The sequence below is a fragment of the Rhagoletis pomonella genome, unplaced genomic scaffold, assembly GCF_013731165.1.
Source record: "Rhagoletis pomonella isolate Grant_MI unplaced genomic scaffold, Rhpom_1.0 Rhpom_scaffold_00003, whole genome shotgun sequence".
NCBI classification, from domain to species: Eukaryota; Metazoa; Arthropoda; class Insecta; order Diptera; family Tephritidae; genus Rhagoletis; species Rhagoletis pomonella.
The window spans coordinates 96534552-96555744 of NW_023458557.1; the positions used below are offsets into that span (position 1 = coordinate 96534552).

The 21193-nt window shown below is 34.9% G+C and overlaps 2 protein-coding genes across 16 annotated transcripts in view; one reads left to right on the plus strand and one right to left on the minus strand.

Moving 5' to 3' along the window:
- Positions 1-73: 73 nt before the first annotated feature.
- LOC118735886 (DNA fragmentation factor subunit beta) overlaps positions 74-21193 on the plus strand; it is a 119473-nt gene continuing 98353 nt past the window's right edge. For 2 of the 4 annotated variants that reach the window (XR_004992655.1, XM_036465904.1), the window contains exons 1-4: positions 74-574; positions 641-881; positions 1769-1892; positions 1952-3011. Coding sequence is in view for 3 of the 4 variants with exons in the window: in XM_036465904.1 (XP_036321797.1) it covers positions 642-881; positions 1769-1892; positions 1952-2976 (1389 nt within the window). In the remaining variant the exon portion in view is untranslated. Of the gene's footprint in view, positions 575-640; positions 882-1768; positions 1893-1951; positions 3741-7129; positions 7343-21193 lie in introns of those variants that run through there. The other 2 variants (XM_036465906.1, XM_036465905.1) reach the window with 2 other exon arrangements.
- The window catches only part of LOC118735876, a 53990-nt gene continuing 40671 nt past the window's right edge, over positions 7875-21193 (minus strand). For all 12 annotated transcript variants that reach the window (XM_036465873.1, XM_036465881.1, XM_036465871.1 and 9 more), the window contains 2 exons: positions 13133-19249; positions 7875-8286 (listed from right to left, as the gene is read on the minus strand). In XM_036465873.1, coding sequence (XP_036321766.1) covers positions 14199-19249 — 5051 coding nt within the window. In that variant the 3' untranslated portion in view covers positions 7875-8286; positions 13133-14198. The remainder of the gene's footprint in view (positions 8287-13132; positions 19250-21193) is intronic.

Consider the following 21193-nt stretch of genomic DNA (forward strand, 5'->3'; position numbering starts at 1 on the left):
AATAAACAAACAGCTGCTATTCACATTTCTTCTTTACACCATATTTGCCCGTAGTGTTGTACAACGTTAAATTAAAAGTGACAAAGCGTTGTAATTAAAAATATTTAAAGATATACAGGATGGGATTTTAAGTCTTCAATGCAAATATGCTCTTAATTGTTGACATAAAAGTATCAAAAAGTGTAATCAGACTTGGCTTTGCAAGTAATTTTGTTAATCGAACTTAAGAATTCCGAAAAGTGATTGCAGCAGGAACAGTGTTTTAAGATGGAACTCTGGCACTTTGGGAAATTTCTCTCCCTTCTCTCCAAAATTAAAACTGCATTTTACAACAATAAAAATGTAAACAAACAAAAGTTTTTCTTGTTTGGATCATAGTGGAACTTTTGGGGCACATGCGCATTTATTTTTCCTTTGTGTTGTTATTGCTTCTCCTTTCCACTGTTCATTCTTCCCCAATTACACAAAGCGGGTCCATTCTCTCCACCGTGGAGTCCATTGTGATTTGTGTGAGAGGCGCACATTCACCGAAAAAGCGCACTTCGTGACTGAAGCCAAGTAAGGAAGCTGCAAGGTAAGCTGGTGTACAAACTTTTTCAGTTTTTGCAATCTACTTAATAGATTTAATGTAAATTTTCAGTATGTTGAATTATTTTAAAGACGTAATGGCCCCCACAACGCGCAGCTCAAAAGCTGAAGCAGACAATAAAGATGGCGGCATTTGTACTAAAGTGGCGCTTAGTGAAAATTGTTCAGAAAATTCTCTGCCACCTCCACAAATGAAGGGCTACAAAATCACAGACAACGAACGTACAAAAAAATACGGCATTGGCGCAAATTCATTACAAATGCTCAAAGAGAAGGCGATATTAAAGTTTCCTGTAAGTATTTTTTCGCTAAATTTGTATCATCCAAAAATACATGGCTTTAGTTGATAGTTCATTAGAAATTACGTCGCAAAATTTTCCTTTTGCAAGCATTGATTGCTTCTGGAAACTATCGGCCACCCACGCCACCCACAATGAACCAATTTTCATTGTCACGGCCAGTAGCAAAATATCAATGATACACTCCCTGAGAGCTCTCGACTTTGTAACACCAAAATAAGCATATAGAGACCACATTTTGTAAATGAAATGGAAATAAAATTTTAAATTGACTTCAATTAGATTTTCGCATTTATTCCTATCCCAAATGTCCACCTCTACAACTAAGTACCATATTTTGCACAATCAAAATTACTTTCCATTTTCGATTGTCGTATTCAATGTCAAGGCATGGTGCGCATGACCCGCTACCGGGCGCCAAAAAAAAACCCAAAACAAATACAAAACTGTGCCAACCTGTTGCTCCATACTTGCGTATTATGGGGGCTACGATGAAGGTCGTATCCTGCAAGCAAACACTCATTCATAGCATACACGTGCGTGTCCTTGAGCGTGAGCAGTTGATTTCCAAAACCTTTCAATTGCAACACTACTGTGTTTGTTAAGGGGTCACACGGCAACTCTGATATTGTTGGTCTCCGTTGAAGGCCAATAAACTTGGCTATTTTGGTTTACACACTCGATGCTGCTAATAAACTTGCGACCTTGCCTGCAATGTGCTGGGTAGTGTTGTTAGCATTGCAATGACACATAGGTGCCATCCCGGGTCAGGGTCTTATCTGCAACGAAGCGTAGGTCATGTCTTTCAATTGCTCACTAGATTCTTTTAAAAGGCCTTGACGTTAGTGTGGCTTACCTTCTACATATTTTCCCTTCAACAGATCAAAGACTTAAAACTGTATTTGTCAACTGATGGCTTTGAAATATCTGATGATGATTACTTTCAAACGTTGGCGGCACAAACATTATTTATTGTTGCTGGACCGGATGAGATTATAACGACAGGTGAGTAAAGGATTTAATTCCCAATATACATGAATTTAAAAACCCTACTCTTTTTCCAGATGCTGACTTTGAATTTGAAAAGCTGCGCAAAAATTCTCCTTTACTCCGTGTTGCCGACATCATTTATGAATTTATCGAACATAACCCTGAACAGTTTCGTAAAATGATTACAGATTATGAAAATCGTAAGATTTGTCACAAGCAAGCGCTCGACAGAAATCAACAACCGTATGATAACAAAACTCAATTTAGTTTGCGCACCGAACATAGCGAATGGTTCGAGGGGCAAGAAGAACGCTGTCATTCAAAGGAAGAAGCCATGGCACGTCGCGCACAAGATCGCATGCGTAGTTACTATTATAAAACTAAGGAAGAGCTTACACGCAATAAACTCTATCGCCAAAATCTTAAAGCCCGCCATATAATCGACGCTGTATTGGAACAATTTCGCTATCTGCTCATCGGTTGCGATTACTTCTCGACGCTGTTTAATCGAAAGTGTCCGAAAAAGCATTCAATTGTGCAACAGCATCACGACGACGAAACTGATGCCAGCGCAATGCTTCCAAACAAGCGGCTACGACAAGTTATCAAAGAGTATACAGCACGCCATCAAATATTGGACGAGTGGTCTGTGTCACTGTGCACCGAACTGGGTGATTTCTATTGTCAGGGCAGCTATTCTGATAACGGAAACTGCTGTGCTTTGAAACACACTATTAATCCCTATGCGTCGCGAGAAAATTTGATACTTTTCCAAGTGTGGAATTTGGATCATCAAATTGAACTTTCACGTTCCATATTGCCAGCATTAATTGATAATGTACGCATGCTAGTGGAGCAACCACAAAAGAAATGCACCTTACATAATAAGCGCGTCATTGACATTTCAGTGTTGGAATATTTCTTGGAAATATTTTCGCTGAAAAATTTGAAACTCGTGCACATTGTGTGTCATGAAAAAACGCAACGTGCAAACAAATCAAATGGACGTTTAGTGTGCGCACAATGTCATGAATACAAAATCGTACAGGAGTTGATGGGTGTGCGTGAAAATGAAGAGGATGTGGATGTAGCAAGTTAAAGATAATTTTTGATACAATGAGCTCGTGTTGAAAGGTAGGCTCATTTGAAATTATAAATAATGGTAATGTTTTGCAATCGTTTAGGTAAACAAAGAATAGAAAGTAGCTAAAAGTAGCTAAAAATATTTAAATCGCGTTTCCTATGCAAGTTAAGAAGATATAACGTTACTATGGCCTTTTAGGGTAAACTCTTCCAGTTTTTTTTTTTTTTTTACAAACCCTAAAATTATACTAGTTTAAGCTAAGCATTAAGATATACATATAACTAAGAAGAAATAAGATCAATGGTTTAGTCAAAGCTTCTACTCTTCTCACAGTCCTACACACGCTCACACTTTATTCTTCGAATCACAATATTGCTATCAAAATATCTACTTAACTTATAAAAACCACCTTAAATGATATTGAAAATTCTCTTAAACAACTGAATAATATGCTATGCAGACTTCTCTTAAAGCAGCCTCTTCAAAGTGATTTAATTATTATAGTAGTTTCATATTCATCTAAATTTTCTCCCTCTGGCCGTCGCACTGCTGCTAGACGAATTCGTAAATTTTACATGATACCCATCTCCTCAATTTCAATGAGAGATAATAATACTGACAACTTCATAAATACCTAAAATAAATCCGAGGGTTAAAGGAGCTAATACTAAACAAAAAGTTTAAGGTTCAAAGTAAACTGTAATAACAATACAAAATAGCAATATACTTAATACATATACATATTTATATATACATACATATTTCTATACTGCTTAGTACAATATTCATATGTACAAGTACATTTAAATAAAATATTAAACAACCAGTACACGGTTAATCAAAAAATACAAATAGATAATAAATGTATAATTGGTTCAAATGCTTTTAAAAGAAGACAACCTTAGTAAATACTTTAAACATTCCGGACCAAATTGCAAACATTCAGCAATGGTCTATGCAATTGCATGCAAAGATGACGAATAAAATGTAAAAAGTGTATTTAAATGAATTTTACTATACATACTCATTTAAATATACATGTATATACATATGTATGTATGTATATGTATACAATACACTAAAATGTAGTTTGTTGCCTAATATAACAAATTAACGCGTAAAACGTGCTGATTGTAGTTTTTGTAGGCATTTGTAGAACAAATTTTAAGCATTGTTACTAAGGCATATGAAGATGCTATATACTATACATACATTGCTTGTTGTTATATTTTACATACATTTAGTAAGTAGTCGGAATATTATTCAGTAGTTCTATGCTTGTTGACTTATGTAGTTAAAGCAGTTGCATTGAAAATGTTAACTTTATAGTGCTGCTGTCAATAATAAGCTTTTTAGGCAACTTGAACAATTTTCAAATATCAAAGTTATTGTATTAAAAACAAACATACATACATACTATCGTATTATACGAACTGGTCTTGATCAAGTTACATATTTTTGGAAGAACTTAAAACAAAACTAAAAATTAAAAATTTAACCTAGTAAGTAGATGGATGGATAAGCAGCATACATATACAAGTAGTACTCGTACAAATTTATGCACACATTTTTCGTTTTCTTCTGACTCGCGCAACTGGATAGTCGTAGTCTTCTTTCATTTTCGCTCTGGTATGTCCTTACTGGCACCAGTAGTGGTATGGTTCTAGTAGTTTATGTGTAGCGTATTACCAGCCATATTAACCTAACTTAACTTTAGTCCTAACTGTTTGAAATTTTCGTAGAAAATTATAATATTTTGTCATACCCCAAATTCGCGTTCAGAAAGAAAAAATATTGATTTTATTTTCAAACAAACCTCAAGTTTCTGAAAAAGGACACAAGTATCACAAATATGGGCTTGGAATACCCATTTTTTTTTTTAAATATTTTCTCTCCTTTCCGTAAATCCGAAAAAAAGCTCGTCAAGAGACTAACTTCCCTAGTTTACCTACCGTAAGGTATACAATTTTTTTTATATACATATGTATATATTACCGAATCGATGGCGCAATGACTACAAAAGCTTTGTTGCTCTCGTCAAAACGGCATATTGTTTGTAAAAAATATTAATTTTCGTGAAAATTTTAGCTCCCTTTGACTTTCCAAACCACTACTATATTCTTCGGCGAGTCGTGGGTGTAAAACTTCTGAACCCCTGCAGTTACGAAGAATCCGCTTTTCGTTTTTTTTTGTTTTTAATTTTTTGTCAGTATGTTTTTCCTCGCTTTTTCTTTCTCTTCTTCGCGTGTCTGTGTTGAATTTTATGTAGGTTGCGTGTTTTTTTTTTGCCTTGCGAAAAATACTGTCTGGATGGAGTCTTCCAAAGCCTTTCTCTTCAAAATGCTGCCGATCTATTGTTTTCTTTTGGCCACCAGTGAAGCTTTCCCTCCTGTAACTGATACCTGATATCGCCAGCTTTCTACATTTCAGATAAAATAACATTAATAGTAGTGAGCATACTTAAAAAATTGTGTATTTAAAAACTTTATTCTTAAATACCCTAGGCATTACCCTTAACCTTTAATAACTATTAACCTAGCCTTGTTATCGTCCACACGTTTACCTCTTTGACGTATGGCCACTTTAATAAATTCAAATAAATATAAAAATTTCAATTTTAGTTATATGAGCTTTGTATATTTTTACACAAAATAACTGGTTTCGTTCAAACAAAACAAAACACTTCCACTAATGAACGGTTTTTAATCTGGTTTCAATGACTTGCGCTATTTATCTAAGTATGTACATAGAAAGATGTGAAAAGTGCCAAATATTTATCAAAATCAAGTGCACATTCTACAACCCTCCAATGGCGAATTACCAATGGGCATTAAATGGCGAAAGTGACCTTTTCAATGGCAAGTGGAAATATAGTACTTAAAATATTTTATTTTAAACATAATGACAGGGAGAGTTTTAAATGCTCCAGTGGAAATCCGACATAACCAAAATTTTTAAATTTTATAAAAACATCGGTTAATATCCGCAGTATTGGACATATCTATAGCACCCCCATTTCAAAGTGATATTGTTTGCCACTCATGTTTATTTATTTATTTTTAGGATTTTTCAATTAAAACACATTCATCAGTGTTAGAATTTTTTCGAGCACACAGTTTTATAGCTCATTCAATTTTAGTCTGTATATCTTTGTATGGAAGAAACCCGCAACACCTTCGGCGAAAAAAAATCTAAAAAATCAACGGTAATTTTTAGCCGCTTGAAACTTGCACATTATTAGAGTAAAATTGAATATGAGCGATAAAACTGCGTACTCGAAAAAATTCTAAAACTTCTGAGAAAAATTTTAATTTGGGTGAAAATTTGTAGCATTTTTTTTTTGTAGTCTTTTAACAACTTTTAAACTAGGGATTATATGAGTTTTGTTAGAGAATGAACTGTATTTTAATTGAAAAATCCTAAAAAAAAAAAATAAATAAACATGAGTGGCAAACAATATCACTTTGAAATGGGGTGCTATTGTATTGGCATGCATGTTTAAGTTATAAAATTTGGACAGAAAAAAAAATACTCGTCCCTCAATCTAAGGAAACGATTAAGAATTTTAATTAAAACTACTTTAGCTCTTTAAATGCTCCTTAAGCTTAATATTTTTATGTTAAGTAAAAATAACTGCTTCCCTTAAATTTTAAATCTTATTATAAGCAACAACTTATAATTAAACATATGAATATAGAAAATGTAAACTAAAGTTAACAATAAAACTTCAAAATAAAATATGTGAACTATTTAGTTCGAAAATGGCTGTTTTCTTGATATTTGGTAACACCAAACTCACAATAACTAAAATAGATTGGAAATGCTTCATGAAAAGATATGTTGTCAAAAATACCATTTTATGAAGCTTTTATAATTTATTTTATTTTTTATGAAAACGCCATATGTGTTTAACTAATTACATGATTTCAAATAAAAAAAATGGTTTGATGCTACAGAAGGAATTATTTTTGGCATTTTTAAATATAAATGATTATTTTTTTTTTTTTAATTTATTAATATCTACAGTTCATTAAACTTCATTAGGCATTCGAGATTTTATTATTAAAAATTATTTTCATTTCACTAAAAATCGTTTTTTTAACAATTTTATAAAATAAATGATAGGATGAGTGTTGTTTCGTTTTCACCTACCAATTTTATATACTAGATTACAGATGGCGGAAATTCCTTCGCAAATACATGAGGTATTCCAAAGCTGGGTGCTAGTGCTTTTATTCAACTGAAAAGTTTTCGCCTAGAGCTGAATATCTCCCTCATATATAATGTATGTATGTATTTTAAGAAAATTAAATTCTCACCTGTTCATAATTTTCCCGAAAGATCCACCAAATTTCCAATAAATACTACCCAATCGTATTTTTCATTTCCTTTATTTCATGAAATACATCGCATTAATAAAAATATGCATTACAACACTAAAGAAATGATTTCGTTTTTTGTTTTCAATTGTTTTTCTCAAAACATAAATAACTGAATTGCTAATGAAAAGTTTAGATAAGACAAATACAGACGCATATTAATAACAAAAAAAAAATATATATATATATATATATATATATATATATAATCACACATAATTTGTGTTGATAAAATATTTTTTTTTATGAATTCGTAATTAAAACATTATTTATTTTTAATTGTAATTAATATTTTAATTTAACACTTTTCGACACATGCCACGATACAATTGATGTATGTAGTAATAAAAATGAGTATAAAATGAAATATCTACTAAACATAAAAATACAAAAAGTTTAAAGTAAATATATGTATGTAACTATAATAAAAATGAGTTAAAAACATAAATGTTGTGTTAGCGCAATTTTTCGTTAAGTTCATTTTTTTTTCTTGCAAGTCGATATTTTTTTGTATTAATTTTCATGTTTCGTTTTAAAATCAGCTATTTTTTAAACGCCTTAATTCATAATTCGATAATTTTCGTTACCTTCGCGAACCTGCCTTTTTCTTTACATAAATTGTTATTGTGATTGTTTATTAGTTTTCGTTGTTGTTGCAAACAAACTTAATTTTCTTTTAAGCTATACCCCCTCAGCTACGTACAAATTGCAATTTTTTATTTTTTTTTTTTTTGTTTAGACTTCGTCCGTTTTCGCGTTATTTTGAAACTGCCATTAGTGCCCACCCAAGTCTCTGGTCTCCAACGCCAAAGTGTTCACATGTGTTTTTCGTGCAATTGCACTACTGTTGGACAAAAATATAGTTACAATTTATATTATTTTTTTTTTAATCTATAACCAATTTCTATAGTGTTGAGAAATAATTATAGATCTGATTGTCCAGGCCCTGAAACGAAAGTATTAAAACAAAGAAAATAAATAATAAATTATTTGATTTCGAAAATATTTTAAAGTACATATTTGTATACCAAACATAAAAAGCTTAATCAAGAGAAAAGGGGGAAAAATGGCGCGCAGTTCGACATAGAAAAAGGTGTAAGCAACAGTGTAGGCGGGCTGCGTCTTTTTTTTTTATTGCAACCAGCGGCAGCTTGATGCACAAATATAGGGCATAAATACAGTCGAAGCTCGCTAATACGAACTGTTGATGCTAAAATTATATGCGATCGCTAGGAAAACGTTTGACGAGGCTAACATTTTTCATGTTTTTGAGTTTTGTGGTTCGTGTTGTCGAATTTCGACCGTATTTATAAAAATTGGATGTAATAAAAATAATATTGTTTATATGTTTTATATATTTTTATTTTATTTTGTATTCTTATGTTTATTTGGTTTTTATTTTTTATTTCTTTAATTACATTTAATTCTTTTTATAAAAATTTTATTTTATTTATTTAATTTTATTTTTTATTCGTATTTTCAGAATCGGGAGTTTACTACAAATGTTTGTACTGAAAATCTCTAGTTAACTGTCGATTCTGAGTTAACTACGCACTGTAAAATTGGCGCTAAATTTTAATTTTTTTAATAATATCTTTTTATTCTTTTATTTATTTTATTTAATATACATATATTGATATAAAATTTGCATTTTATTTAATTAAATTTCTTCTTTTATTGTATTTATTATTTTATTTTTTAATATTTAAATTTTTGTTAAATATTAAATTTTAGTTTGTTTAATTATATTTTTTTATTCTTTTACTTTAATTTTTTACTCTTTATATATATATATATATATATTTTTGTAACATATTAAATATTTTATTCTTCATTTTACTTTTTCTTATTTTACTTTATTTTCTCGTTTTATTAAATTATTCACTGCTTACAAAAGCACTACTAGGCAAAACACTTTTAACATTAGGCAGAGTAAAGCCAATTCGAACGTAAAAATTAGGAGTAACAAAGTAGCGGAAAACAAAATTTAGCTATTATTAAAAAGTTAATTGATTTCTATTTGTATGAGAGAAAACTTCACCTTTTTTATTCGATTAACATTTTTTATAATTTTTACTTTAATCTTGCACGCAATAGCTCAAATAAAATTTGTATTTTATGTCAAAAAACTCAAATGAAAAAGCTATTCACAGTTCAGATAAAAAACAATGCAGTTGAACATATGTATGTATGTACATAAATATTTTATTAGAATTGTTAAAAAATAGAATTATAAGAGAAAAAAATTAGGCGCTTGAATGAGTTAATCGGTTTTAGAAGGAAAACGTTTAAAAAAACATTAAGAAAACGAACGAATGCGGTTATATCAAATAAAAGTATAATACAGTGTTTATTTTTAATTAAAAATATTTTCACATTTGCAAAGAAAAAAACTTCATTCGTTGCGTCGGCAATTCTTAAATTCTTTCTTCAACTTTTTATTTTTATTTTTTCACACTCATTAGCCAAAGGTGGAGTTATTCTCTCCGTACAACAACAACAAAGAGTTCAGTTTATAACACTTGGGCGGCTATTTTGCTTTACAAAAAGCTAAGGGTAAGCCCTCGTTGCATATAAAATATTTGCGATAAATTAAGTTTGCAGAGAATGTTGTTTAGAAATATTTATAAAAAGACTACGAACACCTTATTCTTACATGTAATGCCAATTTTTTCACATCAATTGTTAAAAACACTGTGTTAGCCAAAGAATAACAATTCAATATTATACAAACCTTTAATTGCAAATTAAAATTTTAATAATTTTTTTACGAGTTGTTAATTAGAATTAGTAAAAATTTGAAGATAATAGATAAATAAATTAATTTGAAGTTAGGGATAATAGAAAAAATCGATTTTTTTTATAGTATTTCAATGAAGTTTTTTTGAATATTGTTATATTTAAATGATTTATAATGAAAGTAATTTTCGCATAAAGATAGTTTATCGCAAATATTTTATTGTTTAAAATTGTGTAAACAACCAAAGGAGTTGGAGCAATGCAATTTAGCTAGCAAGCGTGTTTTTTTTTTTTTTTTTTTGTTTTGGAAGAGACTCTAGACCTTACAAGCCATACAAATATTTGTAACTTGAATTTAGAAAAGAATAACTCAGAGCTGAGTCTATTTAAAGAAGAAGGAAACGAAAATCATTTGGATTGTGTCTGTAGCCCTGTCACACCTCGACTTGGAGTTGGCATGAGGAGAAAAGTTGGGTTACTAACATCACTTAGGGAGTTCTTCATCAGTCAGAACGTTAATATATTCAGTGAATTCACGAAGCAGGTTATTTTTGGATGGCATCAATTTTTTTTTTTATAATTATCGTTCAATTGAATGTGGTTATCAGACCACAACAACATACTGTTTAGACAGGCGGTAGCGTTGATCCGGATAATTCGGAATTGGCTCGGGAGTTAGCTGCAGTTGAATCGAATTGGGTCCTACAGCAAACTAATCTATGTATGAGCAAGCAATAAAGAAAAATAATTGGCGTCCGCGGTAGCTGAATGGTAAAAAGATATGTTTTTGTTTAATTTTTTATATTTTTTTATTTTTTTTTTTTTGATATTACTTCACTTAATAATTTCCAGTTAATTTAATTTTTTAGGGATTAATTTGGTTAGCAACTACATATAATTACAAAATAATAATTAAAGAAGCTATATAAAAAAAAAATGTAAAAAAAAAACTTTGTTGACTGTGGAATTCGAACCCCAGACCGCGCGGCTCCCTTCATCCGCAATACTCTCGTCTGTCAGGGTAACATTTTTGACCAGATTAGCTGCGTGATTAATCCGGATTATCGTTGCCGTCTGTCTATGCTATACCTCAACAGGTAGTAGTTTCGGTTATGAGGTCGGAGCGGAGTTTTACTCTGGGAGAGGCGATAAAATTCCGCATTTATTTTTGAAATTTTTTTTGTTGAAGATGTTTCGCAATTTTTCCATACTATTTCAAACTTGCACTTTAGTAAACTAAAGTTTATTGGGCCACTGCATACTCAAAAAAAAAAAATGTATATAAAAGCTGATAAAAATTTTTAGAATTGCCACGAAAATTTATTGCATTTTTCTAAGTTTTGCACAAAGTTATATTTATGTTTTTTGTTGTAGTAGTAACCATATATGTACAAAAAAACTAGCGCAAAGCGAAATAAAAATTATTACATATATTGTGAAAAATTCTCTGAGAAAATAGTTTTGGCCGTGAGTGTATGTTTTGAAAATGGAGTTCCTAGAAAAAAAATTTCGTCGTACACCAGTATTATAATTGGCTTACTCGTTTACTTTCCGAAGTTACTATTGACTGCTTAAGAAGTATGATAGTGGAAGAAAAGTATTGTGATCCGTTTGAACGGGAACAAAAAGAGAACAAAAGGTTCGTGAACGTTTCCGTGAAGAACAAAATGCGAACAAAACTCTCGGGAACATTCTCAAGAGGAACAGAATGAGAATGAAACTTTCGGAAGCGTTTCCAATAAGAACGAAAGAATCGAGAACGGCTTCAAGGAGAATGAAATAAGACCAAAAGCCTGGGTAACGTTCTGCTAGAGGTCAAAACGCGAATATAAGTTTTGGGAGCTTAACGTTAGCAATGAGAGGGGCGATTGTTACTTCTAAGCTAGAGGAGCGCCATTTTAACTTTCAGATCGTTTATTATTAGGGTAAACTGTCCATTTGTGGAACAGTTTTTCATTTTCTGTGTCTTTCGTTGGATTTATTTGCACAATTATCTTTCAGTTTTTGTTGATTCATTTTAATACATATTCAAACATTTCGAACTAATGGAACGCTGTAAGAAAAATTTTGTTTTCGCTTCCATTCTTCGCAAATAGTGTAGAGAACATTTATTCCCATTTTGTTCTCTGTCAGAAAGTTCCTGAGACTTCAGCTCCCAAATTGTTCGTCGAGAGAAAGTTGCTTAGACTTTTGATCTCATTTTGTTCTCTTAGAAATGTTTGCTCAAGTATTTTTGCCATTTTGTTCTCTTTGGGATGCTCCAAAGGATTTTGTTCTCATACATATATCTCACATTGAGAACGTCCTCAACAGTTTTATTCTCATTTCGGTTTTGGTTTTGAAACGTTCTTGAGAACGAAACTACGAGAACGACATTTAGTTTCGATCATACCTTTTGTCCTCGGGCCCTGTTTTAAACCTGCAGAAGTCAAACAAGCCAAAAATTTCGATTAGATCCGAGTTCGATGTCCACTGTACCAATGAAATATTAATAGTGACCACGAAAGATCAACAACAACATCAATAGTGGTCTTCGCTCCCGTTAAAAATTAACAAAACTCTTAATTATCTATCATAAGAATACTTCTCTTAAAGGCCGCCTGTAGATCTGATGATAATAATAAGAAACTTTGAAATGTGTCGCCAACATAGAAAACGAGTATATATTTTATAATACTCTTAGCGATTTGATAATGATAACAACTTTCGGATGTCTTCCATAAACTGCTCGTAAAAATACATGCCGTCCTAATTTAAACTTTGAGGAGGTGTTTATATCCGATCTTTAAGCCTGAGTCTTTCCTATCTAGAATTGGCCTTCGGCTTTCTTAGTTATCCGAGATCAAATTCTATAACTCATAACCGGTTTGTAGGGCATCAAAAAAAAAAAAAAACACCCCGCGAAATTTTTTCTAATGTTCAGGTATGGAATCTCTTACGAAAACATTTCATTAGTACATTTTGGGGGGAAAAGCCAGCTTTTACGCAAATTAACGAAAAGGAAACAATAAATTTTTAAAGAAACATACTTTTTTTTTTTTTTGTTTAGGTACCTTAGGATTTTGAATGAGCTTGACAAAATACTTTGTTCGTTGATGAAGAGATTTATTGGATTAACGTTTTATGATAAATTTTCGCAATTTACAAAAGTTTGTCTCATTTGTTTGTACGCATTTTTCGTTTGTGTGTCTGATTGCGATTGATCTAGTGCAATAACGCTACACTTGGCTGAGAGGTGGTTGATTGATTGCTTGGTTGATTGGTCGATTCAGCGATTTTATTTTTGCTGTACATATTTACATACAAATTGGTCATGATTTATATATGTATGTATGTATGTATGTATGTATGCACTGAGGTAACGAACAAACGAACGAATGAACGATTTTTCTTTGTATAACTTTCGGCGTAATGACTGTGCTTTTCAAACAGATTTTTTTTTCGAAATTTTGCGTATTTTAAAATTTTTATGTTGGTTTTCTTTTATTTATGCTTATTTTTTACACGATTGTGATTGTTTAGCAGAAATGAGTTTTCTTTTATGTGCATGATTTATTTGCTTGTTGTTGGGTTATTTATAGAAAATGAATGATTCGTCAAAATGCAAAATCTGGCAGGAGCTGTGTACGCTTTTTCTCACAAAAATAAAAAAATGTTTTTAATCAAATGAATCAAAAATTGTATGCTTTGAATTTAAGATTATTTATAGTATTTACAAAATATTAACAGCATCTCATACTTTCACTTTTCTATGTAATTTTAGATTAAATTTTATTAACTGAGTACAAAAAGGCAGTGTTGGGTTGTTGACCTGTGCGAGTTGGTGCTACCCACCCAGTTAAAAAAGTTCTCTGAAATTTCTTCCATTCGATAATGCGGCTGTTTGTCGCCTACAGCTCGGCTGTCGCGACAAACCACATTTATGGTTTGGTTTTTGGTGCCATGCACCGCAGGATTTTTGTTTTATATTTTCATAATTTGGATTTCAAATTTTTAATTTGCATCACCGTTACGTTTTCTTAAAGTTAAGCCCTTAATTCCTATTTTAAATATTTAGTTCTCCCCCATTTTCGGCGTCACTCATCCTTACGTGCTGCCAACCCCTCGCCCTGCCCGTTGCTAGACTTTGCGCCAACGCGTCACTGAGCCCTCGCGTGACTGCGACACGCAATCCGGACTTTTGCTATTTGATGTAAAGATCTCAGGCGATTCGGTTACACGCGCCAAATCGCGGTTTATCGTTTTCGAACTGAGTACGCGTGGACAACGCACCGACCAGGGACTGCGTCGCGACGTATCTTGCAACGCGCGATACGCTTTCGGTGGTGGCAACGAATCGGGCTTGCCATTCGCTTTCGACCATGTATCATAGTAGTCGGCATAGCTTTTGTCCGCTTTCAGCTCGCTTGGCGTGGGCGCCGGTGTGGTCTCCACCGATGTATTTTCCAGCGAATCGAGCTCTTCTTCTAGCACTCGCTTGGCAGCTGCCTGCAGCTTCTCCATAGGCATTTGACGCAAATGACTGCTGTCGCGCTTCAACAGCAAACTCTGTACCAATTCATTGACTAGCTTGTCGCTTACGGCGCGACTGCTGGACGGCTGACCCATGATGGGTGAGGCGGGACTGTTGGGCGTCGATGGATTGTCGGCGTCTATGCTTGTGTTCTTACGCAAAGGCAACGACAGACGTTCACGTCGTTGCGACATGGTTTCAGCGTCGGAGAGCGCGTTTGGGTTTTGTCGACGTGTGATGGACACATTGTGTACAATCTTACGTCGGCTGGGCTTGAATTGGAACTCATCGGCGAGCTCTTTGCTCAGCTTGTCATCATCGAGTGGGTCGTTCTCGTCCTGCAGCAATTTGAAGAGTCTGGAATGTGTGGCGGCACGCTGGTAGCTGCTCATTTTACGCAACTCGGGGAAGCTTTCCGACTCTGTGTCGGTTTCTGAAAGTGGTTTGTTCATGTCGGTAACACCGGAGTCATCTTCTTCCATTTCGGATTCAGAGCGCTGTGAACTGTTACGTGAAAGTGAGCCTTTGCGTGTATAACTCTCGACAGAGAGTGAGTGAATTTTACTATCGGAATTTTTCGATTTTGTTGGTGACTCGACATCACCTGTTTCAAAAGCAGAAATCCTATCGCGCACTGAGATTTTCGACTCCTCTTTCTGGAGTCCTAAGTCGGGTAAGCCATTGGGCAGAAGTTTCTTTTCCACAATCGGTTCAACGTACAATGCAGGTAATTCCTGCTTCCTGTAGTTGGTTGGTGTGGCGCTGCGGTCGGCGCCAACTTCAGTGATTACTCCAACCGGTGCAGTTGTATCAACGCATACTGTGTTAGGAGGCATTTCGACCCCAACACTGCGACCTCTTACTTTAGTTTGTAAGCTTGGTGCTTTGCAAACGCTTTCGGGCCCAACGCTCTTACCTCTTATTGCACTCTGTGTAACTGTTGTTGTGTAGTAATTATTAACAGCGCCCTCAATGCTTTCTTGCTCACTCAAATTCACATTTTCGCGCTCGATCAACGAGTTTCTATTAGACGTACGTCCTCTTTTTATTTGCCGCTCAGCGCTTGCTTCCTTCTGCTCGTCAATGGAGGTGGTGAAGAAAGCCATTGCCTTGCGGTAATTATTGCGCTTTATATTGGCCTCATCTCCTTCGCCCGCCGCGTCGATCCGCGGGCTCTCGTTGTTCTCTTCGAGAACATTTTCATCCTCATCGTTATCGTGTATCCATTGCTCTAAGGCTTCGTAGGGTTTATTGAACTCTTTGATCTCTATTGGCGGTTCCCAAACGTTTACTACAGCTGGTTCATGCAAAGAAGCTATCTCCCAAATATCACTCGTGCTCGCATGGACATCTTCTTCATTATCTGAAATGACTTCCTCGTCATGAGGTAGTTTATTGAACTGCGAAGCTAAAGTCTTCTCTTCCTCTACAATTGGATCAATGTACTCGGGCTCTTCACCCTTTGCAGCTTCGAGTGCTGCCCAAAGGCCCACATCCACAGTTGGCTCCTCAGGCAAGTTGGCTGTGAAGGGTTTAGGTACCACCTTCGTGTAGGGTGTCTCATCAACTGAATTCTTGCGCTCGCGGCTAGCCCAGAACGATGCAGCTTTGTAAAAGTTCACGTCATCTGTGTTTCGGTTTTTAGCCTCGATTTCTGCCCAGAAATCGATCTCTTCGTCTGTATCAACTTCTCGAGGCTCCTCGGGATAGAGTGTAGGGTCGAAAGTGTTTTTAATTTCCTGTGTACTTTCTTTACTCTTCCCGATATTAGCCCAATAATCGTTATCATCTGCAACTGCTTCTGTTGAATGTACTTCTACCGTAGCGATTGGTTTGACAGATTTTGTGGTGGCTATTGAAGTTTTAGCCTTTTCAACAGATGCCCAAAAGTCTTCTTCCTCCTCCGATTCTTCCGCTTTTTGGCCAGTAAATTCTTCTACTTCTTCCTCAGAGTCGTCCTCAACGCTTTCACTTGTTTCGTCATCTTCCAGTTCTTCTTCGGCCGGAGAGCACACATCAGCTTGTAGCACTGTCGGCAATATCTCGGCTTGCGACGTCATTATTTTTGGTTGATAATGGACCTCATGTATATCCTCGCGTAAGAGTTCGCTTGTCTTAACCTTCTTTTCTGTAGTAGTCGTTTTATTTTCCTTCGATTTTTCTATCTCAGCCCAGAAGTCAACTTCTTCTTTATCATTCTCAGCTTCGGCCTCAGCTTCAGCTGCCTTTTTGGTTTTGGCCTCAGGCACATTTTTGACTTCGGTTCCAGCAGCTTTCACCTTCGCTTCTTCCGCCTCAGCTTCCTCAATTTGTTCATGTGTCTTCCGAGTAGCCGCCGCAAATGTTGCCCAAAAGTTTTCTTTGGCGTCAGCTAGAGCGGCTGGTAGTTTTAATTTTGGTACCGGCTTTGGTAGGTCGTCTTCATTTCCGGCCCAAATGTCCTCCATCTCCACTTCTGCCTCTTCTTCAACCTTAGTGGCGAAAGATTCTTCCTGGTTTACGGTTTCCGTTGTTGGCTGCTGCTTCTCCGTTGATTTCCCCCAATAGCTTGCCGATTGCTCCATCATTTTCTGGGCTTGTAGTTTGGTTGCACGCAACGTAGCAAAGAAATCTAAGTCGTCGGACGCCACTACTTGCGCCACGCTTTCCTTAGCCTCTGCCACTTTCTTCTTGCTGATATCGGTTTTTTTTACCTCTTCCATTTTGTCAATTTTAGCGCGTTCGTTTTTAATGTCTGCGATATTGTTGGTCAAATTGTTGTCAATTGTCTCACCCATAAATTTATTGCGCATATTCAATGAAAATGAGACTGAGACATCTTCGCTGCTAGATCCAATAGGATCAGCTTTGGGTTCCGGTGTTGGCAACTCTTCGATGGGATATGCCGCTGAGGTGCGGCGTTTCTCCGGTATACGTTCTACTGAGCCGGAACGTGAGGAGCCACTCAAGCTGATAGTGACGCTCACCTCGCAATCATCATCGTACTCTTGCACTTCCTCGTCAGAGTCGAGTTTCGGATTTGCGACAATAAACGAGCTACGTCTGCCCTCTGAGCAGATACTATGTCGTTTCTCCTCGATTTGCGACTTGCCCACCTCCACAGTGGCTACATTCTCATCATTGAATGAGAACTTTAGCGGCAGACGCACCGTAACCGAGGTGGAGTCCTCTTCCGCTTCATCATTATTGTCGTTTTCTTCAATCTGCTGCTCAACTGCATCTTCTCGATCGACAGTTGTAGCGTCGCTAACACTAGAGCCTTCACGAAAAATAATCGTATTCGGCTTCTCACTGCTGCGTTCCAGCTCGCTCTCCTCTTCGTAGATAACACTTAAATTATCATAATCCATGTCGTCGTTGTCCTCAATGCATTCATCCAACTCAATCTCCTCGACCGCATCTTCATCGTCCTGGTCTTCCTCATCGAATACATCGCTTTCGCCATCAGCTGTGGTGACGTCATCTTCATCGTCTGCTTCAATTGTGTGAGATTTACGATGCTTATAGATCTGTATATTGCTTACAGATTTTATGGCTTGTAGCCCATTAGGCTCAACACATTTAGGCGTCACATCAGAGTCCTCTTCATCGTCGCTGCTACTGCTGTCATAGTCTGAACTCACTTCCGTTTCCGAAGCTAGAGTGACAATTTGTGCAGGCACAGGGGAAGCATTATCCGTTGGTGACTTCTCGCCAAACTCCTTATCACGCTCGCCTGCATAGTTCTTCTCCACATCCTTGCTCATATTCATGTTTTGCTCGACCACTTTAGACATGTCTTCCAGACGTTGTGTCAATATATCGACTACAGAACCCTCGCGTTCTTCGCGACGCATGGCTTTCGCTTTGAGCGCATTGCCGCTAGTTGCGACCTCTTCGATTTCCACGGCATCATTCCGTTTTGGCACATCACGTTTCTCAACTTTAATGTGGTGCTGTAATATAACCTGAGAGGGCATATCATCGGTGCTGGGCGTGACAATGATGTCGGGCAATACGCTGCTGGCGCGGCTGGATGCTGGGCTCGGACTATAGCTGGGTGCAACCGGGTAGGGATAGGGATATGGCGGCGGCACGTAAGCAGGATACGTGGACGCGGCGGCGGATGCATTTGCATCGTAGTGGTGATGATAAGCATTTTGCGAATCGAATTCATTTGTGTTTTGGGCGGGGTGTGTAGGTTGCATATGAGGGACAGAGTGTGGCGGTGGTGGATAGTAAGGATAGTAATAGGGATATGGATGTGGTGGATGGGTGGGATAAGCGGCATTACCACCAGGGAGGTCACTGTTAGTGGGCGGTGGTGGCATATTGTAGCCATATGGCCATGGCGGGTAAGCTTCGCCATTAGTGGTTGGCATGTGTGATGGTGGTGGATACCAGGGATAGGGATATGGATAGCCATAGGGCGGATAAGCATGTTTGGGCATGTAATGAGGGTAGGACTCAGAACTAAGCGATGAAATGGAGGATGAGGATGATGTGGTGCTGGTCGGGTGATGTTTGGTAGGTGTGTTGGTAATTTCGAAAGTGTCTTCATTATTTTCATTCATATTATTTGCTGTAAAATTTTGATTATCCATTTGTTTGCTTTGATTTTCATCAGCTTGCAAAGGATTTTCGTTCGATTCAACACAATCTGAGGCTGCCAACTCGGCTAAAAAATTTGGGTTGGTTTTTTGGAATAAATTGTATGTAAAATGGTATGGAAAGAAATAGAAAGAAGAAATAAAAATAGTTTAATTAACGTAATGAGCGCAAAGTAAATGAGTAAACATTTTAGAGGATTGAATTGTTTTTTTTTTTTTTTTCTAATAACTAATTTACCAATTTTACGCGAATTATGTTATTAATGTTTAGTGTACAACATGTGTATGTGCAGTGACTCAAACAAATGACCAAAAACATATAAATCACCACAGTTCCAAACTTTGTACAAAAATTAGAAAAATTCAAAAAATTTTCATCAATATTACAACTAGTTAGTCTGAATCTTCTGAACATTTTTCGGTAAGCAGCTTAAGAGTCCATATAATTTAAGTTTAATGAATTGTATGTGTCAACCGGCTAAGAGATCGCGTTGATTTTTTAGATCTGTTTTGTGAGAGAGCTTTTGCGGTTTTTTTTTTTTTAAATTTTGAAAACTTGTTGAATTTTTACTAAATTTTAGCGTAAAAAACATTACGAATATTTAAAAAAAAATTAACACGCGGTCATTTGTTTGAATCAGTTTATGTACACTGGCGATCAAAACTGAACGCAGGGTAACGTTTGTAAAATATATGAAATGATTTTCAGGCTAACATTTTTTTGCTATATTTAACCAAAAGCTCGTAAGTAAAACTTTCAAATCATATATGGAATTTAGAAAAATTCAATATATGTACAGTCAGTGTGAAATGTGAGTGTGCACCTTGTTCTAATATAATATTCACAATTATTTTCATGATTTTTTTTTGTCATTAATTATTTATGAAAATATATCTCATTCTATAACTTTAAACATATAAATCAAAGTTTCACACTTTATATAAAGGTCACAAAAATTCAAACAATTTTAATCAAAATTTCAAAATTTTCAATTTTAGTAAAACAAAGGGCAAGTTTCAAGTCGCTAGAAATTCCCGTTGATTTTTTAGAATTTTTTTTGCGGAGGGTGTTCCGCATTTTCTTCCATATAAAAATAGATTCTGTGCACTTACATTCGGCACCGACTGTACATACATTAAAATTTTGAATTTTTTAACTTGAATTTCTAAAAAAATGTTTGGTTATGCAGTTACATGGCTTATGCAATTCTGTATATTGTTTGCAAGTTTGAGCTATGTGCTTTCAGTTAGCGCAAGAACCATATTTTTATAAAAAAAAGATTTTAACTTGAAAATCGTTGCAAATATTTAACAAAAATCACCATACACTCAGTTTTGATGGTCAGTGCATGTGTGTGTGTGTGTATGCGTGTCCATATATACAAAGTTAATGAGTGAACATCTTTAGTGAGTGAACAAAATCTATGAAAATAATAAAAATTCATGATAACTAACTAATTTACGAACAAAAAAAAAACCTTAAACTATCCATTCTGGGGGGGAATTTTAAGGACAAAATGCTTGGCGATTACTAAAATTTGCCGAAGTTTGGCTTCATGGAACTGATAGTACTAGATAGTCTTAAAAGGTTAATCATGCAAACATATTACCATGAGATTTACACTTTATATCTTTCTTATCAAATTAGTGTATATATATATATATATAGAGTTTTTATGTTTTTAGCCATGTCAAATACATAAATATTTATAAGTACAGCGAGAAATAAGTAATTCAACCCAAATGGATTAGTTTGAGATTGTTTTCCAAAGGTTGTGAATTAATCATTATTTTCAATGCAAAATAAATACACACGTTCGAAAAAAGCGGTAATCAGGTGCCAGGTTTAAAGTAACAATTTTTTTTTTTAATTAAATTAATTTAAAATTATTAAAATTAAAGTATAATGCAAAACAAAAAGGTGAAATTTCTCTTTAACTCAAGTAAAATAGTAGTTAAAAAAATTAGAAAAAAATTTATAAATAAAATAATATATGTATAATAATAATTGT